At 37.6% G+C, this 17,110-nt stretch overlaps 2 protein-coding genes across 2 annotated transcripts; both read left to right on the plus strand.

Moving 5' to 3' along the window:
* Window positions 1–943: 943 nt before the first annotated feature.
* LOC110912939 (F-box/LRR-repeat protein At3g48880) lies at window positions 944–5,214 on the plus strand. The gene is made up of 3 exons (XM_022157778.2): window positions 944–1,168; window positions 2,395–2,761; window positions 4,427–5,214. Exons 1-3 carry the CDS (start codon window positions 1,087–1,089, stop codon window positions 4,983–4,985), a joined length of 1,008 nt encoding a protein of 335 aa, XP_022013470.1. The 5' UTR covers window positions 944–1,086; the 3' UTR covers window positions 4,986–5,214.
* Window positions 5,215–7,589: 2,375 nt separating this feature from the next.
* Window positions 7,590–8,348, plus strand: LOC110910858 (F-box/LRR-repeat protein At3g48880). The gene has a single exon (XM_022155439.2). The coding sequence runs from the start codon at window positions 7,692–7,694 to the stop codon at window positions 8,172–8,174; it is 483 nt and encodes a 160-aa protein (XP_022011131.1). The 5' UTR covers window positions 7,590–7,691; the 3' UTR covers window positions 8,175–8,348.
* The last annotated feature ends 8,762 nt before the right edge of the window (window positions 8,349–17,110 follow it).

Here is a 17,110-nt window from a genome sequence, read left to right on the forward strand (position 1 = left end):
TATTCTTTGGTTTAAGTGATCTAATTTTGATTTGTTTTAAGTTCACTCTGATGTAGCTGTCTCCTTTTGTTTTGGTCATCGTGCGGCCCCTTTTTTGGTGAGGTGATATCGTGACGGTGTGAATGATATCGTCTTTCGTAAAAAAAAAAAACAACACCAATCTTTAAAAGAAATGCCACACATCATTATTATGTGCTCCAGTGGTTAATGAAATATGTGTCGGAAGTGCGCAAACTTCTTATTTACTCAAAAATGCTTAAGGTGCAGTTTGTTTTGTAAGAGGTAAAATTTTTGCAGTCTGCGGATCACATCTGCAGACATTAGTAGAAAAAGAGGTGGACCAAACCTCTGCAGTCTGCAAGAAGAAGACTGTTTGTTTTTTAACGTATGTAGACTTCTAAAATAAACTGTTGGTGATGTACCGACGTGGTGGTGGAAGGTGCTGCTGGTCGATGGTGGTGGACGGTGGTGGTAGTGATGGACGATGGTGGTGTAAGGTGATGGTGTTTAACCTTTTACAGACCTTAGAAGATCAAGAAGAGCTCACACATACTTTTTTAAGGGGGGATGGGGTGGTCATCGCTCACCACCCATTTATCACTCACAACTTCCAATCAAGTTTTGACACGTCATCGAGCTTTATTCCATCACTCACAACCTTTTTTAGTGGAAATGCTCATCACTCACAACATCTAACAATACCCATCACTCACAACACTCAACAACCCATCACTCACAACCCTTCAACACGTGAAGAAATTAATGCGTGAAAAAGTTGAGTGACGGTGGTATGCTTTTGTTTTTCACGGGCGATAATATTCCATCACGTTGCCCTAATAAAACGTCTTTTGGAAAACACGCTAATAAACACTTTGAATGACATTTCACAAGTGTGAACGAATGAACATTAAAAGCTATACACCGTCAAATTACTCTATTCACCTCTCTCATTCTCATAGCATGCACCCGCACCAACCAACGGACAGATCCCCTCCTTTCAATCCACACCGTCCGATCAAACTCAATCAACGCACCACACCCGTCCCTTCACCACAAGAGTAACTCTAGATCATTATTTATCTCTCTATGATATTTTTCATTATTATTTCTTATTCAATTTCCGTTCCCCTGAATCAATCTTACATCTCCGATCCAAAATTCAATCACTGTAAGCACTGATCGAATTCCAATTATTTAATTTCATAATTCCAATTGTTTCTCCTTTATGGGTTTAATTTAATTTTTGATTTGTGATTAGTCTGTGTGAAAGTAACAATCAGATTTAGATTTGTTTTTTAACTTTTTTTTGTTGAATTTTATGAAATGTAAGTTGAATTGTGTTTAATTTGAGATCTTTGTATGTTGCTAAATTGTAAGTGATGATTTGATGTTAATTTTGCGGTTTGGTGTGATCAGATTGGTTTAAGATCGAGTGTTGTTTAGAATTTAGTGACTTGATTCGGCGAATCGGAGTCATCGGGGTGCTAAATTGGTCGTCTTCGCGGGTTGGCGGGTTCAACCCGACCTGAACCCGAAAATTTAAGACGAACCAGAACCCGACCCGAACCCAAAAATTGTGTCATACATATGAACCTGACCTGAATATTTACATGCTGACCTGTACCCGACCCGTTCAACCTGAATATTTTTAATTTTTTTTTCAGCAAGTTAATCTACTAAAATTAACATCTACTACAAAAAAAACACAAATTTATATAATAAAATTATATTAAAATCATAAAATCTTATGTCAAATTTCTCTTTTTAAGGTATAATTATAGTATAAAATACACACCCAATTTAATTTAGAGTAAATTACGTTTTTGGCCCCTGTGGTTATATCACTTTTACTATATTAGCCCAAAATAAGAATTTTTAACATATCTGCCCCATGGTCTCTATAACTAACTATTCTGGCCCCTAAGTCTAGAGATCATGGGGGCCAAAATGGTTAGTTATAGAGAATATGGGGGCAAATATGTTAAAAATTCTTATTTTGGGCTAATATAGTAAAAGTGATATAACCACAGAGGCCAAAAACGTAATTTACTCTTTAATTTATGATATAAAACATATTGTAAAAAAAATTAATATAATAGAAATTGGTTAAACGGGTCAACCCGCCAATCCAACTGGGTTTGCGGGTTTAACTTGAAACTGACCCGAACCTGTTTAGACTAAACCTAAACCCGCGAATTTCGTGTCGTGTCAGAAATTCACACCCCCTAGAATTGTGGGTTTGTGTTGAGAAGAAGATTACTAGAACTATATAGTAATTTATTCAGATTGGATTTTACTTTGTGTTGAACACTTGTATGTGTGAATTTGAAACTGAAACAATGTTGTGGTTTACTTTATATATATGTACTAAAGTTGGATTATATATATATGTAGACTATAAAATGGAAGAGGATGTTCCAGATAGAAAGAAATGGGAGGACATGGACATTGACATACTGGTGAAGATATTTCAAACGTTCGACATATTTGAGTTGACGTCTGGCATTGCGCGAGTCTGTAGCACATGGCGGTATGCTGCGTGTGACCCTTTGTTGTGGGGAACGCTTGATCTGTCGATGCTGAAGTCAAATTTTATTAAAATCCCATTAGAACCTTATGTTTATGTGGATGAGCGGTCGGATAAAACGCTGACAAGAGTGCTGAAGATTTCTCTAAATCTTAGCCGTGGAAACATCTCGACGTTGATTTTCCATTTTAATCTATACGTCCGTGATGATCAGTTGACGTACATCGCTGAAAGGTATTGCCTGAAACACTATTTCTTGTTGTTTCTATCTTTTACTTTTTCAGTACAGAAAATTCGGTACTGGTGCCTGGTACCAAATGCTCATCCCTATAATGTAGCCCGGTATTCAGCAGAGAAACTTAGCCGGGATTTGCTTTTTTATATTAGTGAACATTGATATAAAAAGATTGTTGACTCCATAGTCCATACATCAATTTTTATTAGTTTCAAACTGATTCTTATTCTTAACTAAGATAATATATGCAGAGTTACTCTAAGTTATAACATTAATTGGTTTTAATAAATGTAAATTACAAAAATCGTCCTTTATGTATGTCACTCATTGCAAACTGTGTCCTTTGTCTTCAATAATTACAGAAAACGTTCTCGATGTTTGCAAACCCTTGCAAGTTATGTCCTTTAGCCCTAACTTAGTTAATTTTTGTGGTTAAACATGACCAAATGGACACCACATGAGGGTATTTTTGTGGTTAAATCTGACCCAATGGACCCCACATGAGGGTAAAATGACCAAAATGCCCTCATGTGGGGTCCATTTGGTCAGATTTAAAAACAAAAATTAACTGAGTTAGGGCTAAAGGACATAACTTGCAAGGGTTTGCAAACATCGAGTACGTTTTCTGTAATTATTGAAGACAAAGGACACAGTTTGCAATAAGTGACATACATAAAGGACGATTTCTGTAATTTACTCTAAATAAAATGGCAATTATGAGCAACAATTTTCTTTTTAAAAAAAACTTGACCAGATTTTATTAGTAATATTTTTGTTAAATCATATAAATTAAAACTACTTTAAAGGATGATTTGTTTAAAAGTTAAAACCAAGGATTAAAAATGTTCTTGTTTTGAAATAAAACTGTGCAGTATCTTGTAACATTTCCAAAGTGTAAAATAAAGTTCTGCAAATTTGTCATATATTACAGTTTGCCTTTAACAAAAAAAAAACCCATATGTAAAAATGAATTAGTCTTATGCTAAAGTTTCACGAAAGTAGGGATGAGCACGGTACCCGTTCGGTACCGAACATGGGTGAAGCTTGTAAGGGGCGGGAGGGGGCGGCCGACCACCCGAACTTTTCGCTCAGTAGTGGAGACTATGTAGTTTTCGTATAGAAATTTTTGGGTATATACGTTTTCGACCCCCTGGTTTTATAGAAATTTTTAGGTCCGGTGACTTCCGCCCTCCGGTCGGAATTCTCAAGCTTCGCCACTGGTACCGAAAATACCGGTACCGAAAACGGGAAAAGTGGGTACTGGTACCCGGTACCAAATGCTCATGTTAGGTTGATCTGGGCTAAATATTGCAGCCCAATTTGGGATTTCAGGCTTGAGTGGTTCTAGGACTAGGCTTTGAATGATTCGGCCCAATTGAGCTTTTACCATTTCAGCTTTCAAGTCTTTTGGGCCCTAAGACTACTTGTGCACATTTAATAATAGACTTTGCATAACTTTTGAATCCCTTTCTTTATGGTTAAACTTTTTTGACTTATGGCATTACTTGAAAATATTATATAAAATATGGTCATAAAAGTTTTGTGACCCATAAACTAATCGCCTACTTATTTTGACCCGTTACTCGATCTGCCCATTTTCCCACTTCTTAAGATTGATATTTTTGTACATTTGACGTTAACAAAGTCCATCTCTTTTAACGCAGGTGCCCAAAGCTCAAACGACTGGTTTTGCCAGCATGGAACCGGATAAAGAGAACCGTTATATGCAAAGCCATAAACATGTGGCGAGATCTTGAATCCCTTACTATGCCTAGCATAGCCAATCCTCCTTGCATCATGGAGGAAATATCCAACAATTGTAAGAACTTTTCAGAACTCAAAATTATGGGCCCGTGTGACATGTTCTTCGCGCATACACTTGCAAGTTGCTTGCCAAACTTAAAAGTCTTGAGCCTTCGTTGCTCGATGCTCTTCAAGGATGCTCTATTAATAATCTTAGACGGGTTAAAACATCTTGAAGTGCTTAATATTTCCCATTGCATCATTGTAGAAGTCCCGCCACCACCCGCCCCTAGAAAAGTGCTTAAGGAGCTCGATGAATCGATTATTGAAAAGGCGTCTAGAATACGCGAGTTCGTGACTTGTATGGATGATTTATGTGTAATGTGTAGGAGAACAAGGCTTGATGAAGGATTTTTGAGGTGGTATAAGTATGAAGAAGGGATTTGGAAAGAAGATGAAGTAAGGTCTCTTGCAATTTGAGTTTATTAAAAAGTTTAGTGTAGTGGCAAGGTTACCCCTTGTTCTTTATCTTTCTTTTCATTTTAAACCCTTTTCTTTTTTAGTTGTATATTACCAAGAATGTAGAGAAGTGAGACAGGAAAGTTTTGTATAAAGTATTAGATGCTAATTACAATAGTAGTATGTTGCTTGATTATCTTGAATAATCAATATCGCATTGTAAATATAAACGCGATCATCTTGATGTTTATTTTTCTGAAATTTCAACCTCGGTTTGAACCGATCCATTATATTGACCTGTTTTCCTAACCTGGTTACGTTAGAAAAAAGTTGTCATCATGAACTTGCTTGAAACTTTATTCGTTTTTATCCGAAACAAACAAGTGTGTTTTCTGTGTAGATGTGCATGTAAATTAAACCCGGATAATGTAAATAAATTGCAGTGATATGATTAGGGGTTAGATGAGGTGTGGTTTATATAGACCAAAATATTACACTCTGAGTCCGTATACTATCACTAAACATCGTCTTGTTCTAATACCCCCCCCCTCCCCTTAGAAAAAAAGATCCGCAAGCTAAGTGCGGTAGGGATTTTAGCTTGAAATGTAAAAAAAAAGCTAAAAATAATATAAAAAGTAAACTGCAATTTTACCCTCTAGGGTTTAAGCCAATTGGCACTCTAACCCCTTCCATGGAAATAATTGCAATTTACCCCCCAACATTGTTGTTATGTCGCAAGTTTACCCCCTGCCGTTAACTTCTGTTAAAAGTCAACATAATTAAGTAACGGTCAAAGGGTATATAGGTCATTTCCACTATACTTTTGTATCTTACACATTACAACCCCCTATACATTTGAGACTCCTAGCACTCTTAACCCCCCCCCCCCCCCCACCTTCCCACACCGCTCCTCCACATCTCCGGCGATCTTCATCTCCGGCCATTTTAAAATATTAACTGCATTTTGTGTCATACTATTGACCATTTGACTTACTGTTGCACATAATTTGGGCCACTTTCAGATGCGTTCATCTTCTTGTGACTTTTAAGAAGAAACGAATCCACAACAGAGTTTTCAACAGAGTTTTTGGTTGGAAAAAATGGAGGAAAAAGGTGTTGGAAAACTGGTACTGATAAGAACTGCAAAATAATATGAAACAGAAATAGTTAACGAGAACCAGGCTTGTGTTTGACACAATTCCCTTAAACAGATTCGTCGTCTGTTCCCAGGGTACGCCGGTTGGAAGAAGCAACAGCGCACTGCCGGACTTGAACACTTGCCTGAAAAGAAAAGGAGAATGCTATAGAGAGATCGAGAGAAGAGATGATTTCTGGTGTGTCTCAAACTGAGCAGCTTACATCTGGTTTTATAGTCACTAAACTATAACCGAAATCTGACCCATTATTGCATGAATTAAAACTGAATAATGGTCATCATTGAGTCAGTTTCGAAACTGTTATTCAAAACCGAAGACCAAATAATGATCATCATCAATGCGAATAATCATCTTAATTTCAGTTTTAAAACTCATTAAAAAAACGGTTACATTCTTGAGAGCAAAAACTCGCCTCGCGCGGGTCTGGGTTTTCGGAGTTGCATTCGTGTCCGCAGGACGCGCGGGCACACACGAGTTCGACTAAATCCGGTTCCACTTTTTGCACCCCCCCTGCGCGCACGCGCGAGGGACTTGTGGTAAAACATGTCATAAAGTGATATTGGTTAGGTAAATGTTTTACCTTATAAATACCCTTTTTCATTGTCTCCACACCAATGTGGGACAAGTGTTTTACGATATGAGACTACCATTCTCACACACCCAAATTCCAACAATCCCCCACATGAATGGAGGTCGATCTCAGAACAACATTGTTCCCATTAGATTTCAGCAGTTGAGTTTTGCATACGATAGGTAGGTGTTACCCTTTGAACCTTCGCTCATGAAATGCACTTAGCCCACTAGCTCTGAGTAGAACTCGATGTCTTTGAACTCGTCTGCCGTTTGTGTAGACGACAATGCACTTCACACACGACTCTCCCTGACAAAGTCAAGTCCTCATAGTTATGTTCGTTATGGTCATGAACATGATGCCTGGTTCTGTGAGAGCCATTAGGTATTGTGCCCCAACAATACCCTTCGAAGCGATCCCACTTCTCTCTCACATAGGTGATTCACTATGTATGGTTACCTTAGTCGAATCATTAAAAGCCATAGACTTAGCCTCACACTTGTCACTTTTAGGAATGGACTAGGAAGTTTACTAAGCTTTGCAATAAACTCCCTTATATATATACGTAGGGTTATCCCCCACAGTGACCTTACTAATTCATACAATTAGGTTTTCCTATTGAACTCAGCTCTTGGGATCTCTAGTCTACTGAGTTAGGTTTCCATCATATGAACTTTTATTTTCAAGGGCTTCAGTCCCATTCCCATGGACGACTTCTGTACTAACTCTCTACTTAGGCCTTTTGTTAGCGGATCCGCAATATTACTTGAATACTAAATAAAATATGGACATAAAAGTGTTGTGACCAGTAAACTACTCGCCTACTTATTTTGACCCGTTACTCGATCTACCCATTTTCCCACTTCTTAAGATTGATATTTTTGTATATTTGACGTTAACAAAGTCCATCTCTTTTAACGCAGGTGCCCAAAGCTCAAACGACTGGTTTTGCCAGCATGGAACCGGATAAAGAGAACCGTTATATGCAAAGCCATAAACATGTGGCGAGATCTTGAATCCCTTACTAGGCCTAGCATAGCCAATCCTCCTTGCATCATGGAGGAAATATCCAACAACTGTAAGAATTTTTCAGAACTCAAAATCATGGGCCCGTGTGACATGTTCTTCGCGCATACACTTGCAAGTTGCTTGCCAAACTTAAAAGTCTTGAGCCTTCGTTGCTCGATGCTCTTCAAGGATGCTCTATTAATAATCTTAGACGGGTTAAAACATCTTGAAGTGCTTAATATTTCCCATTGCATCATTGTAGAAGTCCCGCCACCACCCGCCCCTAGAAAAGTGCTTAAGGAGCTCGATGAATCGATTATTGAAAAGGCGTCTAGAATACGCGAGTTCGTGACTTGTATGGATGATTTATGTGTAATGTGTAGGAGAACAAGGCTTGATGAAGGGTTTTTGAGGTGGTATAAGTATGAAGAAGGGATTTGGAAGGAAGATGAAGTAAGGTCTCTTGCAATTTGAGTTTATTAAAAAGTTTAGTGTAGTGGCAAGGTTACCCCTTGTTCTTTATCTTTCTTTCATTTTAAACCCTTTTCTTTTTTTAGTTGTATATTACCAAGAATGTAGAGAAGTGAGACAGGAAAGTTTTGTATAAAGTATTAGATGCTAATTATAATCGTAGTATGTTGCTTGATTATCTTGAATAATCAATATCGCATTGTAAATATAAACGCGATCATCTTGATGTTTATTTTTCTGAAATTTCAACCTCGGTTTGAACCGATACATTATATTGACCCGTTTTCCTAACCTGGTTACGTTAAAAAAAAGTTGTCATCATGAACTTGCTTGAAACTTTATTGGTTTTTATCCGAAACAAACAAGTGTGTGTGTTTTTCTGTGTAGATGTGCATGTAAATTAAACCCGGATGATGTAAATAGATTGCATTGATATGATTAGGGTTAAATGAGGTGTGGTTTATATGAACCAAAATATTACACTCTGAGTCCTTATATTATCACTAAACATCGTCTTGTTCTAATACCCCCCCCCCCCTAAAAAAAAGATCCGCAAGCTAAGTGCGGTAGCGATTTTAGCTTGAAATGTAAAAAAAACCTAAAAATAATATAAAACAATTCCACTTTTTTTTAAACTTAAACCATATGATGTCCCATTATCAGTGGATGACATACGAGATTGTAGATTATTAGAGGTTACCTACATTGATGACTTCGGCCAGCCCAAGACTACTATAGCTTAGGTCATAATCTCAAACTAGTTATTTAAGTGTATGTGCAAGGGCGTCCAAGAAGGACTGTTAATAATACATGGTATAGGTCAAAACACTTATGGTTATAAATGTTAAATTTGATCTTTATGTTTTTCGTAAGCAAGTAAATATTGTTGCTTGTTTTGGTAGTTCAGATTTACGTTTGTTTATAAAACTTTATGGTCATGTTGGTCGTAAGTCGGTTACAAGGGTATTTTGGTAAACCTGAATTTATGGTATGAAAGTTTTAGAAAGTTGGCGTTTTTATTTGTCGTTTTGACAGTTTTATATTTTGGGCGTTTCATTATCAAAATACATGCAACCACTTATACTTTATGCAATCATGCAAACAATCCAATCATGCATGCTTAATACGTTATACTTGATTCGTGTTTCTGGAACATTCTTATGTGATAAACTTGTCATTAACTTCGTACGAGCCTCCCCTTAACATGTATAGCGATATAGGAGTAACGCACCGCCCGTAGTCTTGTGGTCATGTTAAGTTAAAACAGAACGGTCCTATCATTGCTACGATATGATTACGCTAGCGGTAATCTTTGGGTTGACACTTTAATCGCATGCCAGTTTTAGTGTTTTACGTTAATCTAGATAACAAAGTTTGCCATGTGGATTCGTTTAAATCATTTTTATACTTATGCTATTTATTAAACTTGTATGCTCGCCAATACTTTGTGTATTGAACTATACTTTAAAACATGTTGCAGGTTGATGATATCGATGTTGATGGAATCTAGTAGGGATGCTTAGATACACGCTTAGACTACTAGAATTGTTGTATTTTGTTTATTCTAACTTGTTGTATTCTTTCGAACTTGTTGTATTTTGATGTTCACATGTTGTACTTGACAAATTTGGCAATGAAATGAAATCGGTTTGATTTAAATATTGTCGCAATAGTGTTATGAAGTCTCGAGCAATCTCGTCCTCGTCCCGCCCCGATGTTTCCGCCATCATTGGGGTGTGACAGTTGATAACCTTGTGTTTTGGTGAATTCATACAATGAGGTTTAATGGATGCTAATCATCCTATCTCCATGCTTGACTTACATGATGTTACATGGTATTACATGATGGACTAAATAATAACATAATCTATATAATATACAATATATAACCGAATTCTTGATGTTAACCAGATTATGGTTAGATGTCATGAACTTAGGTTATGTTATTTTCGTTCTAAATTTTTCGTTTGTGATTCTAATGGGTAGATCTACTAGAGACACTAGGGTCACGTCACTTGTAATTTTCTTCCCTTTTTTATCAAAAAGATGAAATTTAAATTATTTTATACTATTAGGTCTATTTTTATTATACATGTATCTGGCACACAAATAACATCCATTATAAGCTTCAAACATCGATGAATCTACTAAAGATCATGAATTCATTACCGGTTGAACATTGAGAAACTTTAATCGAGATACACATAGTACCGTAGAACATTGCGTGTGCTACTTGAAAAGTTCAAAGCGGAAAAAAGAAAGCGTGAGGGGTCAAGTAATCATCATCTCATAGGAATAGGAAGGCTGCTTCCAGTGAGACCCCTGGATCGATAGTAGTTTTGCATCAAGCCTTGGAAATAAGGCACATAACACTCAGCAATTAAGAAAAAGGGCGATTAGTGCATGTATTCTCTTGTCTTTCGGCTATCAATGCCACCACATGATGCATGATTAACCATCACCCTCTTTTAATATTATTTTCACGAAATTAGTAAAATAACTTTAAAATTAGTACACTTTCACTTTCGTCCCACAAGTGCCCCCCATATATATATATTATATGCGCATACAAGAAGCGGGGCGTATGAGGGATCAAGTGACAGTTTTCTTATTTTGCAAATTGGGTCCATCAGTTTATTTTGTACTGTTAGAACATTTTTTTATTATATATGTATCTGACACGCAAATAACATCCATTATTAGCTTCAAACACATACGAATCTATTAAAGATCATGAATTCACTACCGGTTGAACATTTAGAAACTTTAATTAATTGAGCTACACATGGGACCGTACTCACCGTAGGACATCGTGTGTGCAACTTGAAAAGTTCAAAGCGGAAAAAAGAAAGCGTGAGGGGTCAAGTGACAGTTTTCTTATTTTGCAAATTGTGTCTACCATTTTGGGAACTTGTTCAAATCGTCTTACCATTTTCTAGAATAATACAACTTAATTTTACGAAATAAAAGCTTTGCAATCTGAGGTAAGGCCACATACGTCCGCGACCGCATACAAAGCTGAGTAGTTTAGGCTTACCATCTCTAGTTCCGTGGAAAACTTGTCGTCCGAAGGCACACTACGATAAAACCTGATTAAGATCAAATTCAAACTTGAGACCTATGAACTCAAACCCGAATCTTCATTTCTCTTATGATACCAATTGAGTTACAGCTCATTGGCAATACATCTTAAATTAATATGTAAAAAGTTTAATAAAATATTTAATGATTGTGTAACTAAAAGTTTTGTTTATTAAAGAAAGTGAATTGTTTCAATAATATCTCTAAGACCATCCGTAGTGGGCGTCCTTTTTTCAAAATTAAGCCCCAATAACGTCCAATTCCGTCCATACCCCACCCCCTCAGCGTTTTCGGGCGTGATTTAGCTTGGATTTTGTTTTGGCGTGTTTTGAAACACGTTGAAGGGGCGAAGATTTGACCAATAGGACCGTTTGCAACGGTCATAAACGGCTAGAATGAATTTCTTTTTTCGTTTTTTTACCTCTCACCCATATATATATACACAGACTTCTACAATTTTACAAACCAAAACTCTCATACAATACTACCATTTTACAAACGTAAACCTCTGCAATCCAAAATATTCAACCATTTTTATAAAAAAAATGGATTCCCCTAGTTCCTCGTCCATCGTAAATTATTACTACAGAGAGTTTTTTGCGGATGACGGTGAATCCACCGATGAGGAGGTCGAGCAAGAGGCGGTTACGAGTGTTTGTCAACTAGCGGTGAGATATGTGAAGCATTGTCGCCGGCCCGAACGTGAAATTAAAACAAGAGATTATATTGAACGAGACCGACACACGGCACACGATCGGTTGATGAAAGATTATTTCGATGAGGCGCCAACATTTTCGAACCCAGAAGTTTTTAGGCGTCGTTTCCGAATGAGTAAGCGTTTGTTTCTACGCATCGTCGACGTCTTGGAAACTAACTACGATTATTTTAAACAAAAAGCGGATGCGAAAGGGACACTTGGATTTACCGGTATTCAAAAGTGTACGTCGGCGCTACGAGTCCTTGCTTACGGAAACACGACCGACATCAACGACGAGTATTTAAAAATAGCTGAGAAAAAAGAGCAAACGGAAACTACTACCTTCATGGATATTATTTGTGCGACGAAATTTATCCTAGGTATTCGATTGTCGTGAAGACGTTTAGTGATCCTATCGATTAAAAAAGAGCACACTTTAAAAAGGTTCAAGAGTCTTCACGGAAAGACATTGAGAGATGCTTTGGGGTTCTTAAACAACGATGTCACTATTTGAGAAATCCTTGTCGTGCATGGACCAAGCAAAAAATGAGAGATGCTATGTACGCTTGTATAATCATGCACAACATGATTTTGGAAGACGAAGGAAAGGCGATATGCCAGAATTATGTACCGGAAGTCGTTCAGGAGGAGCATTCGCAGGCGTCAATGGAAGAAAGAGTGAATAATGCACGAGAATTGTGTTACGAACCGTACCATTCCACGTTAACGGTTGATTTGGTATAACACGCATGGTCGGTTCGGTATATCCCACCTGAGGGTGAAGAAGAAACAGAGGACGAGGAAGACGAAGTTGGCGAGAATGAAGAAAGCGAAGACGAAAACTAATGTATTTTTCTTTTTTTAAGTTTAGTCGGTTTTTTTTTTTATTTCTAGTATTGTAATTTTTGTTAATTTAATGAAGTATTTTAAGTTTTTAATATAAGAAGAATAAATAATTGTATAATGATTGAATTGGGCATTATTCCCACTACGCCACTTTTGCAAAAACGCCCAATAATGCCCCCATGCTGACTGGACTGCCATATGGCAGAAAACGCCACAGGGTGGGGGCATTATTCATCAAACCACTACACATGGTCTAAGTAAGAAAGAGTTAAATCAAGAATAAAAAAGAAACGAAATTTCTTGGTACATTCGTATGTGAATGTCTGTAACACCCTAGTGTTTCGAAAGTCAAAGTCAAGATTGAAGTCAAAGGAAGAAAAGATCGCTAATTGCGATCTGTCACTCCTTGCTCAATCCCTGTTTAACTTCTTTGACTATAGTTAGTCTATTTTATGTTTTACGTTAGTTGTATTATGTGGAGTAATTAATTACAATCGAAGTAATCGAATATTATCGTTGCGAATCGCTTTACGACTGTGAATAATAGGAAGTAACAATGCGGTAAAGTTAACTAAACGCTAATCAATCTAATCTAATCAACATCGCACTCGCAAACTCGAATTACGTATTTTGGTGATTGTTATATGTGTGTGTGCCTTATGTGTTACTTGTGCATGTTTATTTACGTTAAATGGTAATCAATCGAATCGCAATCGAACTCAATCGCAATCAAATCGCAATCGCAAAACGAATACGAAACAAAGATGATTGTATGTAGATATAATATGATAAATAGTGGAGAAGAGACAGCGTGCGAAATGAGCGGTTGGGATTAAAAGTAATTTGAATAAGGAAACTCTATCGCATTCGCATCGCTCGCAATCGAAATCGAAATATAAAAAATCGTCGCGCCAAACACTCGAACCAGATGCCAGCCGGCCGGATTGCCATCCGACCGGGCTGCCATCCGGTCGATATGCCATCCGACCGGGCTGTCACCCGGGGTGAGATGTCATCCGACCGACCCACCCTTTCTTCTTTTGGAATCCTATAAATACCCATGTCACTTTCATCATTCTACTTTTGGAAACTCTCTGACCGAACCACCCGTGCTCCTCACCTTTTCTCAGATTTCTCTCAAATCCGGTAAGATCTCGTCCTAAATCTTGTACTTTCTTGATCTACACGCACTCCTACACCTTTCTACCTTTTGAATCTTAACTTTTAACCATGAAATCACCAAGATTCAAGGTGTTCTAGGATGACGTCATCATGTGTTCTTGAAGAACTTCATGTTTTGGCCTCAATCCACCAAGGACAACTTAGATCTAACCGATTTCCACATAAACAAACAAAGATCTCTAGTAGATCTAAACATTTTCACCAAGGAAAGGATTGAAAGATGGTTTTCCAACTGTCTTTCAACACTTTTACACTCAATACACTCAAAACCGGTGGAATCGGGCCTTGTGTCGACATACCACTCGTTCAGTGGTTACGTTAGCTCAAGATCCGATCCTATCCACGAGGTTTACCGATTTCGGGTTAAACATAGAACACCGTCACAAAAAGTTAACTGACCGGAACTGGGTGATTCCTGTCCGATCAGAAGCACCAAGTAGTGACAAGGTTACTGTTGTTTTACACGTTATCAAAATGCCTCGATAAAACGACAAACGATCAAAACGACCAAGTGAAAGACGAACGGAACGACCAGCACGGAGTGACTATCCGACCGGACTACCATCCGAGCAGACAACCATCCGAGCAACTGGCCGCCCGAACGACCGACACTTTGGGTCCCACAATTAGTCAACCTCATTTAAAGTTAAGTATTGAACGAATTGCTATCCGATCGGACTACCATCCGACCGGATTATTCTTCTGATCATGAGATACTTGACTTTAACACTTAATCGATTTTCAACATGTTCAATGCACTAGTGATGCCACCCGACCGGACTGCTGTCCGATCGAGTGACAACCTGCTGTGAACTTGTTCTCACTGAAGTGTCAACCTATCGGATTACCGTCCGATTGGACTACCGTCCGGTCGACCGGCCTGAAAGATAGAGATACTTCAATGTTTTCAAATGCTACAACAAAAACTTCAAAAGTCAAACCATTATATACAAACACATCATTCTCATAGGAAGAAACAATCCACTCGAATAGTCAACCGACCGGACTACCGTCCGACCGGATGTCCATCCGAACGGATTATCATCCGCACGTAATGGCCGTCCGATCGGATTACCATCCGACCGAACTACCATTCGACACCTCAACACTTGTGTTCGTTTTACGCGTCACTTATTGTTATGCTATCATTATAATCAGGCTAACCTTACTCTCAAGTGCTCCCTTCAATCCATCCAACCGCTGTGAGTATACTCGATCCCTTTTTGCTTATGCACTTTTGGGTGTTACATACGTTACGTATACAAAATCACAATCAACACACTACGCAATGCTTTAAACACTAACCGTTACCGCATGTATTACGTGACTAAATGAATGCTTGTTGTTATGTTTACACGTGGAATGCTGTCTACCTGCCTTAACGACGATAGTACTATAGTTTGGACTCAGCACCCGTTCACACGGGGGTTGTTAAAGACAATTATTTGCATGGATTACAGTGGTGATCATGTATTACGAACTGCCTTGGGCAGTCAACCCGCAGTCATTGGTATCGATAGATCCATGTCGATAATTAACATGCTTCGTTTTCCTCTGTGTACGTGCTGGTTATGCGTAAACTATTTCGAACTCTATATGCTAATATTAAACTTGTATACTTGCCTTTACACTATGTGTATTGACTTTTATTTTAACGTATGTGACAGGTAATTAGGATGCTTAGCTGCTAGGAAAACGAGACTATAATAAGTTTCTAGAGGCCAACAAATAGTCTCTAGAAGCAGATAAACAATTGCTCTATTTAAATCTGAGTTGTCGGAATAGAACTATTTGCCTAGAATTTTGTCTGCAATAATTTGTTTACTGTTTAAGACATGGTATGGGACATGTTATTTTAAATTGAATAGTAATGATAATTGTTATAGAAACTTCTGGACAATCTGTTTCGCTCAGTGCCGCGCCCCGATGATTCCGCCATCGGTTGAGGTGTGACAATGTCGGTTTTCAACAAGTTTTAATTTTATAGTTATGAAATATGTGAAATTATCCGGCTTACTAGTTTATATTCATGTATCACCAATGTATTATTAATGTATATTAATAAACGAATTGAATTGCATAGTGATTTTAATATTATAATAATATATAGTCTTTTTAATACTTTTATTATTTTAATATTATAATAATAGTTATTTTCTTTACTTTTTAACTTTAATCTTTTTTTTAATATCAGGGGTTGGGATAAGCTTGGTGTCAACCGGCATCGAACCAGTACTGGTATCGAAAATACCGGTATGGTCTTGTTCGATATCAGTACATGAAGGTAAAAACCGACACTAATACAGAAAATGCCAAAAGTTGGTGCCTAATTGATATTGGAAATCTTTTGGCTCAGGATATTCAGTGCTGCTACCCGGTACCATTTGCTCATCCCTGATCACGGTTACCGTATAAACAACGGTATCGTACAACTTTTGTTTTGTTGATTTTCTTCAACTTTTAATATTTTTCTTATTTTAATTTCAGGGGTAGGGATGAGCTCGGTGCCAACCGATACAGAATCGGTACTGATACCGAAAATTACCGGTTACGGTACCGATATATGAAGGTAAAATCTGGTTGTGAACCGGTACCAGGAACGCCAAAAGTCGGTACCGAAATGGTACTTAAGATCTTTCGGTTCGGCAAATTTGGTATCGGTACCCAAAACAATTTGCTCATCTCTGACCACGAGTTTCATACGAACAACATCGTTACCATACAACTTTTTGGTTGATTTTCTTTCGGATATCTTTTAGTGTTTTTTTCTACATTTTCTTTTTATTCTTGTCAGCAGTTCCGTTCGCAACACGCTTGTAGTGATTTCAAAACACATGTAAACACAGACTAAATAACAAAAGAAATTCGCCGCAACGCGGCGAACTTTTTTAAACCTAGTTAAAATTAATATATAAACTTAAATTCATTTTTCCTATATATTTTTGTTTATACAATTGTTTGTTGATATATCTATGTTATTTATATGCATGTCCATGTCATGCATACATACGTGAAGATATCTAGATCATTTACATACCAATGTCTATGTCATACGTGGTAATTATGTCGTGTCTCTACTTTGTGATCCCAAATTATCATAAACTAGGATTTCCCAATTGCGCAATGCAGCGGG

This window comes from Helianthus annuus, chromosome 15 (assembly GCF_002127325.2).
Source record: "Helianthus annuus cultivar XRQ/B chromosome 15, HanXRQr2.0-SUNRISE, whole genome shotgun sequence".
Lineage (NCBI taxonomy): Eukaryota > Viridiplantae > Streptophyta > Magnoliopsida > Asterales > Asteraceae > Helianthus > Helianthus annuus.

What these genes read in the sequence shown, in the direction of transcription:
- LOC110910858 (XM_022155439.2), top strand. Translation starts at nt 7,692, where the DNA reads ATGTGGCGAGATCTTGAATCCCTTACTAGGCCTAGCATAGCCAATCCT.
- LOC110912939 (XM_022157778.2), top strand. Translation starts at nt 1,087, where the DNA reads ATGATATTTTTCATTATTATTTCTTATTCAATTTCCGTTCCCCTGAAT. An exon ending in CGATCCAAAATTCAATCACT is followed by an intron (nt 1,169 to 2,394) that starts GTAAGCACTGAT and finishes ATATATATGTAG; the next exon opens with ACTATAAAATGGAAGAGGAT. An exon ending in TTGACGTACATCGCTGAAAG is followed by an intron (nt 2,762 to 4,426) that starts GTATTGCCTGAA and finishes CTTTTAACGCAG; the next exon opens with GTGCCCAAAGCTCAAACGAC.